We start from the raw sequence: 13,704 nt of genomic DNA, 5'->3' as shown, positions 1-13,704 counted from the left end.
CATGATCCACTACAAAGTGGGGAGAATTATACAGCATCTATCACCTGCCAACATGAATCCTTGTAAAATACACATGAATGCGTAATAAGATAATGCTTGGCACGCCTCTGCTTTTCTCCTGAAACAAATTCAGGTTTGTTACTGCTGTAATCGTCCAGAGGCATTCACACTTGAGGCACTAATATGGGTTAAATGGTTGGTTAATGATCCAATATTGAGGAAAGGTGATGACTGTTCAGGCCCCATTAACCAAAAGCATCTTAAGACTAAGAATACTATAAAACCATCTGCCTTGAACAGCATCTAAATCCATTTATGTACCTAGAATAGGTTTACTTTAACCTTATTTCTTCTTAAACTGTTTAGTTTAGATATATTTTCCTTTCAAAGTGGTACTACTATTCTTCCTACATTTACGCTTTACTACCTTATAAGCCTTTAATTTAGTTTTTAGAGCTGGGTTCTGGCAGGTTTTTTTTTTTTTTTTTTACTATTATTGCTTTTTATTCCAGATCATCAGTTCTGATTATAGAAAGGTAAAGTCCCACCCCTCCTAGTTGTCTTCTATAGGACTTTATTTCTGGAAAAAAAAAAAAAAAACTACAGCAGATGGTGCTGATGTTTGTCCTTGTATGAGGTCAATGGAAAGAGAAAACTTTTTGGTCCCATTTGAATTAAGTTAACATTTACACATATGTTTGACATTTTTTATAGAATAAATAATTTACATACAATTTATGTATAAAGAATGATTGGCTTGTGAAAATATGCTAATAGAAAAATGACATCGTAAATGTCTCAGTCTGTTCTGAGTCACTGAATATGTCTCTGCAGCTTGACCGAACTTGTGGTGGTTTCACCTTTTACAATAGTTTTTCACCACACTGTCAAAAATCAAGGTTAATTCATTGAACTCATGGTTGTTTTGTTTTGCTTTGGTTTTAATGACTGATGTAACTAGATGTTACAACTAACTGCAGCTTTCTTGACTTGAAAATACTCCCAATGGGTTAGACCAGATAAAAAGTATTTATCGGAGAAGAAACTTTCAAACTTTGAATAATCCTCTGAACAGTGTGGCTGTTTTGTTTATGGTACATTACTGTGCTTCGTTTTTACTCCACTAACTACAGAGAAAACACATTATAGTTCAAATACCACAGAGAGCCAGAATCCTGACTCACCCACGGAGCTCCATGTGACTGAACTACAGAAAAAATATGAACTGTGATCGATGGTGACATATTGACACATCAAATTTATATTACCTGTGAATTGTGTCACTTTTTACATATATAATGTATAGTTATATACGTGTGTGTGTGTGTGTGTGTATATATATATATATATATATATATATATATATATATATATATATATATTATATATATACAGAGAGAGAGAGAGAGAGAGAGAGAGAGAGAGAGAGAGAGTTCAGTTTGGAGTTTGGAAAATTCCAGTTACTGTAAAGACAGTAAAGTAACATTTTGTTTGAAATCATGTGAAATCACATGACGGACCATATCTTACATCACATATTATGCTGCATTCCAGGCAACCTGTAATTCGTGTTTTTCCGACCTTCTACCAGTGAAAATGCACTGGAATGGCAGTCAAACCCATGAACTCGTACTAAATCGATGTACTCCCAGTTTCGAGCACTGACGTCACGTAGCCTGTGAAACAACAATGGCGGCCCCCATGGATGTGGTGTTTATGCAAATTGTTTTTTAAAACAAGGTATTGCTCTGACGTTATTTATCTACAGATGTTCTGCACAATCAGCAGCTACTCTAGCGTTAGCTAGTTTTCAGTCCATTAAGTGCAAGAATAAATTAATACCAAATACCTATCCAAATCTACAAATAACATAACATAAGAGGTTTAACAGCTTCTCTTGGTTTATGCGCTGTTCTTAGTCCTCTGTTTCCCTCAAATAAGCAAGGAACAAGCACCTTTGGTGATAGAAAGGGTTGTAAATGAGCATAACGTACGGTCCATCATGCTGGTTTGTTCACATCTAGCTACCACAGTTCCTTGGATTTATACTTTGTGTGTCACAAAATCTTGTATCATAAAATGTGAATTTCTGTCTTTATTTTTTTTTTTTAGTGTTGTACTTTTGGAGATGCCCAATAAAAATAAATAAAATATTGATCCAATAAATAAATAAATAAATAACTTTTCTGAAACAAGGTCCAATGGGGTCCAGTGGAAGGGGTCAGACTTCACCTCTACACATGCAGATACACTCATATAAAACATACAGGTGCATTTCATCCATTTCTGTCATGGCCTGTGGAATCTCAATAGTAAAGTCGATGTTTTTGTGTGTTTATCATTCTTTTCCTCACACTCTTTTCTCATTAGTATTGGTGCGCTGGCGTTAATTTCAGCGAGGCTCTAATTTGTTTAGGCTGTAGGTAGGGCTTGTGGGAGATGGATTCAGCTGTCACATCATGGTAGTGGCGCCGTTAGTGATGTGTGCTGTCGCTGGGCTGATGTATGCTCAGGGGCCACCGGGCCAAGGCCCAGGGGCTGTCTGCCTCTCCCGCTCTGACGGACGCCTGGCAGGCAGCTCGTTAAGACTGGCCCGTCATCGCCGCAAGGTGAGAGGGACCGCGGCTTTGCAACGGAGTCTTGCCACAACATCCACATAGAATACTTTACAAGAGAGCTGCCCGAAAGGTACAATGTCTAGACAAATGCTACTGTGTTGATGCAATATTGCACCACAGCCTCAGCATAAGGTTGTTAGGAGGAAAAACAGATGCCTCTTCATTTCCAAGGTTAAATCAGGGTGACATTCATTCTGTGTGTGAAACAGAATACTATGTGTAAAAGATCCGTAGAATATTGAATGTTGTGAATAATGTTGTGTTGCTGTTAGTTTTATGCCCTTTAACCACAATGTTTACCATGTGAGACTGTAGCATCATGATCTAACTGTGTACAATATGAATTAGTAGAGGCACATTTGGGTCATGTATTTCACACCTATGCCTTCAGTGCTATTAGACCTGACTTTATTTACCTTTCAGTATCAATAGAAAAAATGTAACATAACAGGGTGTTATATTATAGCTCAGACAGGTATTACACATATGGAGAATGGATCTCATTACTAAAGCAATCACCAATCACTACAGCCACAGATTCACCACATGCATCATCTCAAGCATAATCATCAGTATTTACTGAATAGAACGACAAAAACATACAAATATTCATAAAATACTCATTAGAGATTTTCTTGTTCATTAGACACGTCACACCAGGAAGTGTTTGACAGCTCTGATGAAGGCTGAAGCTACAGCCGAAACCATCCGCAGGTTAAAAAACCAAAAAAAACCAAAAACATCTGTCATAAATTCTACTTGTCTGATCACAAGAAAATCTCTAACAAACATTTGGAATGGAAGACATAACAAATGTAAACAATATGTTCATAAAATACATTATACTCAGCAAAACGTTTCCTTATTTTTTTGTTTATCTGTGACCAAATTCTTATTCTCTTTCAGACATTGTGAGTTGGGAAAAAAGCTATTAAATCCAAACCAATATATTTAACTTAATGCAAGTTGCTACTAATGTGGTTTGCTGGCTGAGTTTGCTCTGACTAATATGCTCTTGGACCATAATGCAGATGTTAAATTTCTTCTATGTGGTCAATGTGAAATGTGAATGATTAAAGCAACAGGCTCATTGCCTTTTATTTGAAGCTCCAGATCCTGCATTGTTGATTCTGAAGGCCTCAATTTATTTTACCTGCCAACACATGTGACTGAAATATGACTAGACACTATAGCATATAATACTGGAAGCAGTGTGACTGAGAGAAAAGCTACAAAATAAAGAGCATACATTATTGAGAATAATTTATTACATATTCATGGAACAAAAGTGAAAATGTAGCCCACCACTGATTTTACTGTACTGCTAAAAAAAAGTTCTTTATACCAGAAGAAGCTACGAAAAACATATTAAGGCTACACGCTAATAATAATAATAACAATAATAACAATAATAATAATAATAATAATAATAATAATAAAGTGTTTACAAGGTGCTTCTATGGCTTTAGTCATCATCATTGCAATGTTGCACACAGCCACCTTGTGACAGAATGCAATGAAAGAATGCAATGCTCCCTGAGACAGCGCCTCCTAAATTGATCTTTTACTTTTACTTGTACATTTTTGTTCTGGTCTACCCGTGCTCAGTCAGTCTTCTTAAGTATGTGTGAGCTTGTGGGTTTGCATGTATATGTGTGTGTGTGTGTGTGTGTGTGTGTGTGTGTGTGTGTGCGGGTGAGTGGGTGGGTGTGGGTGGGGGGCGGTACTGATTTTAAACCGATATGTAAAGCACTTTGTGCTACAGTTTTTAATGTATGAAAAGTGCTATATAAATAAAGATTATTATTATTAAAGAAAAAAAAAAAAAAACAGCAAAGAGCGCTTGGACTTATTTCTGCAGCAGAAAGGGCAATGTCGGCCAAAACCGGAGAGTTGGTGAGTCACCGCAGCACTCGCCTACCTTTGTGTTTGTTGAAACCAGTTGTAGAGCATTAAAGTTCAGGAAAGCACAGTTGACAGTCAAAACAAAATCTTCAAAGTGAAAGTGAAAATTTTCAGGTATTGTTAATAGATGCTCACCCTTAGAAGGATTTTTTTTATTTCTACAAAGATTTTCAAGCCATCTGGTTAAAATTAGTGTATTTTTCGTATCAGAATATTCAGCCTGGGAAATAATTTTTAGGACCAGATGTGATTTTCTGTAGAAATTCAATGTGACACCTTTTCAACATGATGTTTTGATATTCTGCTCTTGGAAATAGAATTGTTTGAATTGAATGTTTTTTCCCCACATCACATGTTCTTAATATATGCTATTTGTTATTGAGTGAAAGCTGGTTTTTAGTTATCATCAAAATCACTATTAAATATGTAACATTTTATGTGTTTTCTGTCACATTTACAGCAAAGATTGACTTTTCACCACTCTTATTCATTGTATATTGAAGAAACAAAAAAAAAAATCGATTCACGGTACATATTTTCCGGTGTCGTGCAGCAACATTTATGTAAGCTTTGTATAGGAGAGTGTTTAAGAGGACTAAATTCAGATTCATTGCTGAGGTGTTGAAAATGAGGCGTTTCTTGTAGTTTCAGCGGTAGGTTTCAGCATCCACCTACACCATCCCCTCATCAGTCTGGAAGTGGTGAGTCACACACAAGAAAGAACTAGTGGAGCGAGAGCGATTTACCATCGTGGAGTATACAAACACATCACACACACATATGCACACTCTTTGCTCTCTCGCAGCCTCCCTGTCGATCCCCCCCGGACTGTCCTCAGACATTACTCACTGTCTCCCAGGCTCCCCGTTGCCTAGAACCCCACTGTTTTAGCAGCTGGATAAGTCGTGCTAGGGTTGTTTTCATTGTTCTATTCTTCTCTGACTCTTGGCATTTTTTTTTTTTTTTCTGCGGTGAAAGTCTTCTCACAGTTGTCGGCGTGTCATTTTCATTGTCTGCTACAATAGGTGTGTAGTGTCATGTCGTGTGAAATGCTTAGCCTACATTTTGAGTTAAAATCCCAGCCTTTGGTGACCGTTGCTCCAGGCGGCCCCTGGAGGATGGTTTACACGGACACATCACATTTCAGCCGGCATGAGAAAACAGTGCCTGTGGCTGAACTTTGTGCTTGATATATCCTTATTCTTTTGGGACACTTTCATGCTCCTATAGCTTTCCCCAATACTTGTGGATGTAGGTTCTTATTCAGTCATCTGTAGATGGACAGCTGGTGTGGACTGATAAAGCTTCATCCCATCCCTGTCACTTTTACCCCCTCAGATTTGCAAGTATTTCCAGTATTTTATTCACCATAAGGTGATTGACACTTGGTATGTTAAATAAATTGTAAACACAGCACCATGTTTTTGTTTTTTTTTCCTCTTGTGTACAACTGTAGCGTAATTGAATTCAGGAAATTAAGGATGAACAGCAACATAAAAGTCAAACAAAAATTCCACTGCCTCACACTGTCACATCCATTTGTTTACTGCTGTTACACAATAAGAGAAGCCGTGGGATGTAAATTCAGTTTTGCTGCATTCAGGCAGTTTATGTTCAATGACTCCAGCGGAGAATTACAACTCCAGCCTCTAATTTTAGGTGTAACTCTTCATATAATAAACTACCACCATTACAGAAAATACCAAAGCTTTTAATATACCCGTACAGTGGCAGATCCAGAAGAAACTGGAGGGGCGCTATTTATACATACAAATGTGATATCCTTCTCTGAATTGTCATATTCCTGCTTGTTACTGAACTTGAACGTTTTATGTTTTCATCAGGGTTTGTCTGTTTGTCGGTCTGTCTGTCTGTTTGTTAGCAAGACAACTCAAAAAGTTATGGACAGATTTGGATGAAATTTTCAGGAAATGTTGATACTGGCACAAGGAATAAATGGTTACATTTTGGTGGTGATAGGACTTACGATGCATTACTGTCATATTTCACTACACAGTATACACTTTAATTTGAAGGAACCTGAGGCTTAGATGTAGTAATAGCATAAGTTTTTTTTCTACTTGGTAGTAGTAGTTCATACAGGAAAATGTGTGTGTGCATGTAGAATAGTTCAAGCAAAACACTCTAATGATTCACAAGATGCTGACACATGTCCGACAGCCAGTAAAGGCAGTAATTACATGAATTGCATTACATACCCTCTGTGGCTGCCCGTTTGTTTTTCTGGCAGGCAGACCCAAATGCTGCTTGAATAGACAGTTATCTCTTCATGATAATTAGATTTTAGTCTAGTTCAGATTTAACTCCCTTTACCATAAAAAACACTAGTTATATAAATGTGTAGTCCCCCCGCCCCAAAACAAGAGACAAGAGAGCGCAAAAGTTAGCATCCATGCACCACCCACAGGAGTAAACGTCACATCCTGAAAAGTATCAAGACAATAGGATAATGAATTGTGCAACTGGGATATAGCTCAATAAGTAGTGCTTCGGACTGCGGCGCAGAATACCAGAGTTTGACTCCCGGCCAATGTAGTAATTTTTCTGCAGATTTTCCAACTGGGGGGGGGGGGGGCCAGTAGGTAAATCTGTCATTGCCTGTAGTGTTATTTTATTTCATTTGCATTCTATTTGATAGGACAATACATACATTCAATCAATCAATCAAATTTTATTTATATTGCGCCAAATCATGCCAAAAGTTATCTCATGACACTTCACATATCGAGTCGGTCAAAACCGGACTCTACACAGGCATTGTTTCATTTAAAAGTATGAAATTAATGTAATTTATATATAGGTATATATAATATAACATTAGCAGACCTTGTACCTGGTTAGGCTTTTAAGAAACAGCACTGAAACAAACAAAAAACTTTATAACAGTACATTATATACAACACAAGGAATTGCAAATGGTGCTCCAAACATCCCATTTGTGAAGTTAATTCCATATTTTGTAGGTTAGCTTTTCCAAAGGAAGTGCAGATGTCATTCACCTCAGCTACTGTAAGAATTTGCTGATTGTTTTGTCTTTTTCAAGATCTGGCTGTGGACCTCTTGGCTTCAAACAGACCATAATCAGATATTTTATTTTTGTGTTCTTCAAGGTTACAAAGCAATTAGGAAGAACTTTGAGGATGGATAGTTTAAGGTCGAGGGATACCAATATACCAATAACTTAGCTCAACAAATTCACTACTTTATCTCCAAAGTAAATTACCTCAGGACACTTCCACATACAGTGGAACAAGGGCCCCTTTTGATTACTGCATTTAACACAACCTTCCCACATGTTTGCATTAAATAGTGTAATTAACAGGGGTGATATATTGCCTGGTTAACCATTTATATGACAGTAGTTTGGACTGACCGTTTATGGCTTGAGTTTTAGCCAAAGAACAGGACTTTCTCTCCTGTAAGTCAGTGTTAGTTGATGTTTTTATTTCTGAGGCGAAGGTATTCCAGATCTGAGCTCCTTTAACTGAGGAAGACCAAATTAGACAAACTAAAGGCTATTACGCAGAACCATGCTTAGACTTGGACTTGTCCACACCATAAGTTGACTCATCAGAGGTATTCAGTATGGATGTAAAGGAGCTGAAACTGGGGGAGAAAATTGCAAGAAATCTTTTCCTGTTGATATAAGCAGGGTGTGATTTGTTGGGGGAGTGGGGTGATCAACCCTCCCTCTGGTTTTTACATCCCTACCTCTGCTCAATGAATTTCATCCTCGGGGGAGACAACCAACCAATGTAAAAACAGGCAGGTTGTGACAGTTTTCTTACACCTACAGGGTGGGGAAGCAAAATTTACAATGAACATTTAGTTGTTTTTTCTCAGCAGGCACTACGTCAATTGTTTTGAAACCAAACATATACTGATGTCATAATCATACCTAACACTATTATCCATACCTTTTCAGAAACTTTTGCCCATATGAGTAATCAGGAAAGCAAACGTCAAAGAGTGTGTGATTTGCTGAATGCACTCGTCACACCAAAGGAGATTTCAAAAATAGTTGGAGTGTCCATAAAGACTGTTTATAATGGAAAGAAGAGAATGACTATGAGCAAAACTATTACGAGAAAGTCTGGAAGATACTATTAAAGAAGAATGAGAGAAGTTGTCACCCGAATATTTGAGGAACACTTGCACAAGTTTCAGGAAGCGTGTGAAGGCAGTTATTGAGAAAGAAGGAGGACACATAGAATAAAAACATTTTCTATTATGTCAATTTTCTTGTGGCAAATAAATTCTCATGACTTTCAATAAACTAATTGGTCATACACTGTCTTTCAATCCCTGCCTCAAAATATTGTAAATTTTTCTTCCCCACCCTGTATACCGTACATTACTGGCACTAATGTTCACCTGAACCAAACCGTCAGCAGTCTCAGAATTCACAAACTTCCCCATGCACTCAAGTGCTGTAAAGGGGGGGTAAACATGACAAATTCATGGGCCTAGCATTTGTGTGTGTGTGTGTGTGTGTGGGGGGGGGGGGGGGGGGGGGGGGGGGCAGTGTCTAGTGGATACAAGTTAGAAGTTGTGAAAATGTCTTGTAAAATCTGCTGTATAATAGAGGAACAGAACTCAGGAGTTGGACATTTAAAGTATGTAAAGCGTTAGTTATGTTAGTTATGGACCGCGCACCGCGTATATAACTGCCCCCCCCTGTTTTTTTTTTTTTGAGAAATCGCACCCTGGATATAAGTATAATAGATACCCTGCTGTGGAAAAGAAAGGTCACATTTGTGATTATAGCCGTCAGTTAGCCTATTAATCCCCTACCTTTCTGAAAACACCTGTGATTAGTTCACTCTGCGCCACAGCATACATTTTCCACAGTAGTTATCAGAATTCTCATTTCCTCTCAGATCACTTGAATAACTGTGCTGAAAGGTTATTATGGAATTCATGCTCAGCAATATAAAACTATCAAGCAATGAAGCTTTAAGTGTAGAAGGTATATAAGTATACAGGACCTTACATGTGGTATATATGGATAGTATACGCATTAAGAAAGCTAAAAAACAACATTTTGCAACATGTATATGCAGTGTTGCCTGTAAAGTTGGAATAATTTGGTTTTCAGACATCTTCCTCTTTTTATTCGTATTTCTACACATCAGTAATCACCTTTGACCACAAGTCCCAGTTACACTTTATCAAGAGTAAATTACACTGTCAATTATATCATGAGAAAAGTAAGAATATTTTTTTCCCACTTCATTGACAGGAGTGTACTTGAAGAGTACCTTGCTGCAACTACACCACTGCAGCTGCATTACAGCTGTGTTGGTATTCATGGATGTGTAATGCAACGACCCATTGTAACTACCAACAGTGGTGGATCCAGAAAAATTGAAAGCGGGATCGCAGGAGAATGGTGGAGTCCAGGGTCGGAGTCCCAGTGGGGATTCAAGGGGGCAAAGGGAAGCAAAATTAACATTATAAATGCTTCAAATTGCACAAAACTGTATTTTTTAAAATTATCATACACTAATAATATAATACATTTTAACTTCACTAATATGACAACTTTTGGAACCAAAGCAAAGAGTTGGCTTTAATAAGGTTGGACTCAGTTATGGTATTGAATTCCATTGAATTCCATTGAATTCCAAATAATATGAAATTAGAAACAAGATCAAATGAAAGTCAAAATCAAAGTTTATTTATATAGCACTTTACAACAACATAACGAAGCCCAAAGTGCCTTACATCGAAAAGCATGATTAAATTAAAAGATAAAAAAAACAGGTTAATCAAGTACCATAAATATGCATAAAACAATAGGACACAACAGGATACAGTAGAGGTATAGGCTTATGTTTGACAACTTTGTGTGATTTACCCAATCACTGGCTGGATTCCACAGCAGCTACATGATATTTAATATTCAGTCCATGCAGTTCTATAGTTCCACTGTATAATTACATTCCATACCTTCTGTAGCTGCCCATTTGTTTTCATGCAGACCCAAATGCTTCTTGAATAGACAGTTGTCTCTTCATGATTAGACTTCAGTCTAGTTAAGATTTAACTCCCTTTAACATATAGACTTGTCATTAATGGTGCGTGTGGTAGCAGTGCCTTGGTGCATGTGGACAGGCAGCTCAGTAAGTAAAGCTGAGGTCTATGATGTGGGTGACGGGTTTGAATCCCAGGGAGGAATAGTTATATGTTTCAACATTTTACATGTTCCAGTGGAGGGGGGGCACTGAGGGCACCGGTAGGTAAATCTGCGTATCTACCTATGTAAGTAATAATAAAGACATAAACATGTTTCCAACTCTTCTCAGCTGTTATTTTTCTTTGGATTGCACAACATGGACAACCAATCTCTAGGCAATTGCTCCCCATGAATAAAGTGCAACTCTTTTTAATAAAAAGGAAATAAAGTGACATTTTAAAACTAAAATTATTCAGGCTGTGCTGTGAGGATCCACAGTCACATGTTTCTCTTTTTATGGTTGTGTGCTGCATCTGTTTGGAACAAACCTGACTCCTCCATCATGATGCATTCCCCAGGCTGAGTTGACTTATAATTGTGGAGGCAAACTTTACAATGTCTGTGGCCGTCACATCCTAATTGAATCTGTCCTGAGCTGCTTCATCTTACTAAATTGGGTGGGTTTTGATGGGAATCCAGATGTTTTGTATGCAAATGAGCAATTAAGGAAATCTCATTTGTGAAGCAGTGGTGACTTTTTTAGACTTTCAGTGTGCTCCTGACACTTATGGACAGCAATTTAATTGCACAATATATTGTGATGAATGTTGTAATGACGTAACATACTGTGCAGTCCCTTTAAGCACTCAATAAAATGTGTTGTACTCCTCACGTTTTCTGTTATTATTTGATTTCTCACTAAGGTTGCCTCAAACAGGGAGCAAAGACCTATTTTACAGCATGTTACATTCTCTGTTTGATAAATGTGCCAGAATCTCATCACTACAGGTGTATCTGTTAGAAAAATGAAGTGAAAAAAAGCTGTATAGAAAAGAAAGGACACCACTTTGGTCTGAAATGATACCACTGTCATGCCTCTGTACTTTAATGTAGTAGCCTGAAGGATATGTAAGCTGCTAATATCTTGTTGACTTTGAAAATGACGCTGTTGAGTTGCCGTTGCTCCACTGAAGCAAGCCTGAAGGTTTTGTTACTGTTGGAAAAGATGAGCGATCGACTTGTTAGTTCCTCAAATGTGGACAACATACCAACAGAGGACAAAAGTGTCATCAATGGGGAAGGGATTTTGACTCTGTGGGATTTTGACAGGACAGAAACTTATTTTGCTCTGAAGTAATGTAGCACTGATAGAAAGAGATACACAGTGAATAAATAACATGATCTGAACAAAAGGACACTATAGGATGTTGTGAAAATAAGACTTAGAGTTCCACTTTTAATGACTTTGCCTGATACAAGTCTGAAGTTAAATATTGAAGAGAAAAATAAACAATATTTGGAGGAATGAAATCACTACACAACGGAGCCTTGTGGTGTTTTTAAAAATCAATGTATAGTTCATAGATGGAGTTGCACATGTTTGTGTGAGTGGGAGTTTTGGCTCATCGGTCTCTCTCTCCCCCCCTCTCTCTCTTCTCTCAGAATGCTCTGGACCACTGGGCATGGAGGGCGGTATAATCTCCAACCAACAGATAACAGCCTCTTCCACCCACCGCGCTCTCTTCGGTTTGCAGAAGTGGTACCCGTACTTTGCACGGCTCAACAAGAAAGGCCTGGTCAATGCCTGGACCGCTGCCGAAAACGACAGATGGCCGTGGATCCAGGTAATGCACAGTTACAGGACAGGAGATTATCACAGCGAGGTCTGGGCCACGAACAAACGCTCTGACACACGGATGATCTTTATTCTCATTTTGTTTTTGGGTTTATATGTCTAGTTTGACAACAGTTTATTTTAACTCCCTTCCATAAAGCACCACTTGGCTGTAGATGGGTTCATGTTTTTTTTTTTTTTTCACAACAGATTTCACTTTAAAATTAATTAAAGAAACTGTGAAATTAATGGCATACTGTTAATTACAGGCAATTGAAAGTGTAACCTGGTGCAGATCTAGAACAGTGTGAGCAACAGTGTAAAAAGGCATAAATATTGTCACCTTGAGTCTTACTGTCTCTAAGACTTAGAGACAGAAGTGCTCTAAGTGGTAATGTTTCTTTAACATCAACTCAACTGTGCAGATTCATGTTTTAATTTCCATTCGGACAATCCCTCATGTGAAGTGCACTGGTTGAAACCGATCGATCAAAGGGTCCAATCTGGCCAGCACAATGAAGGTGCAAACATTCCACTGAAGATCACAGCCAAGGGTGTCAAGTGGATCGGAAAAGTAAAATAATAGCATAATAACTTAGAAATGATGACAACTCCAAATGTGTGTTTCTGTTTTAGTGTGGAAAAAATAAAGTAACATGATGAAAAGGCATAAACCTGAAAAAAATGAATAGATTTTTAACAATAATATGCCTATTACTAAATGTTTATACTGTTATAGATCCACTATGACCTGTAAGTGGTAATGTACATGTGAGAACAGTGTGAGCAACGGACAGAAACAGACGCATCAGAGGGGATTTTGAAGTGGGCATATGCAATGCTGACTGAAAAATTAGTAGGTATACGCCATATACTGGCATGTACCCTGAACTACAGGGTGGGGAAGCAAAATTTACAATATTTTGAGGCAGGGATTGAAAGACAGTGTATGACCAATTAGTTTATTGAAAGTCATGAGAATTTATTTGCCACAAGAAAATTGACATAATAGAAAATGTTTTTATTCTATGTGTCCTCCTTCTTTCTCAATAACTGCCTTCACACGCTTCCTGAAACTTGCGCAAGTGTTCCTCAAATATTCGGGTGACAACTTCTCCCATTCTTCTTTAATAGTATCTTCCAGACTTTCTCGTAATAGTTTTGCTCATAGTCATTCTCTTCTTTCCATTATAAACAGTCTTTATGGACACTCCAACTATTTTTGAAATCTCCTTTGGTGTGACGAGTGCATTCAGCAAATCACACACTCTTTGACGTTTGCTTTCCTGATTACTCATATGGGTAAAAGTTTCTGAAAAGGTATGGATAATAGTGTTAGGTATGATTATGACATCGATATATGTTTG

General features: G+C 37.7%; 1 protein-coding gene across 3 annotated transcripts in view; it reads left to right on the top strand.

Annotated features, from left to right (window-relative positions):
- edil3a (EGF-like repeats and discoidin I-like domains 3a) overlaps window positions 1-13,704 on the top strand; it is a 175,284-nt gene that overhangs the window by 95,031 nt on the left and 66,549 nt on the right. For all 3 annotated transcript variants that reach the window (XM_030143458.1, XM_030143457.1, XM_030143456.1), the window contains one exon: window positions 12,166-12,347. In XM_030143458.1, the coding sequence (XP_029999318.1) occupies window positions 12,166-12,347 (182 nt within the window). The remainder of the gene's footprint in view (window positions 1-12,165; window positions 12,348-13,704) is intronic.

Source organism: Sphaeramia orbicularis, chromosome 9, assembly GCF_902148855.1.
Source record: "Sphaeramia orbicularis chromosome 9, fSphaOr1.1, whole genome shotgun sequence".
Lineage (NCBI taxonomy): Eukaryota > Metazoa > Chordata > Actinopteri > Kurtiformes > Apogonidae > Sphaeramia > Sphaeramia orbicularis.
Note: the sequence above shows the minus strand (reverse complement) of the source record. Positions and strands in the feature narration are given on the sequence as shown.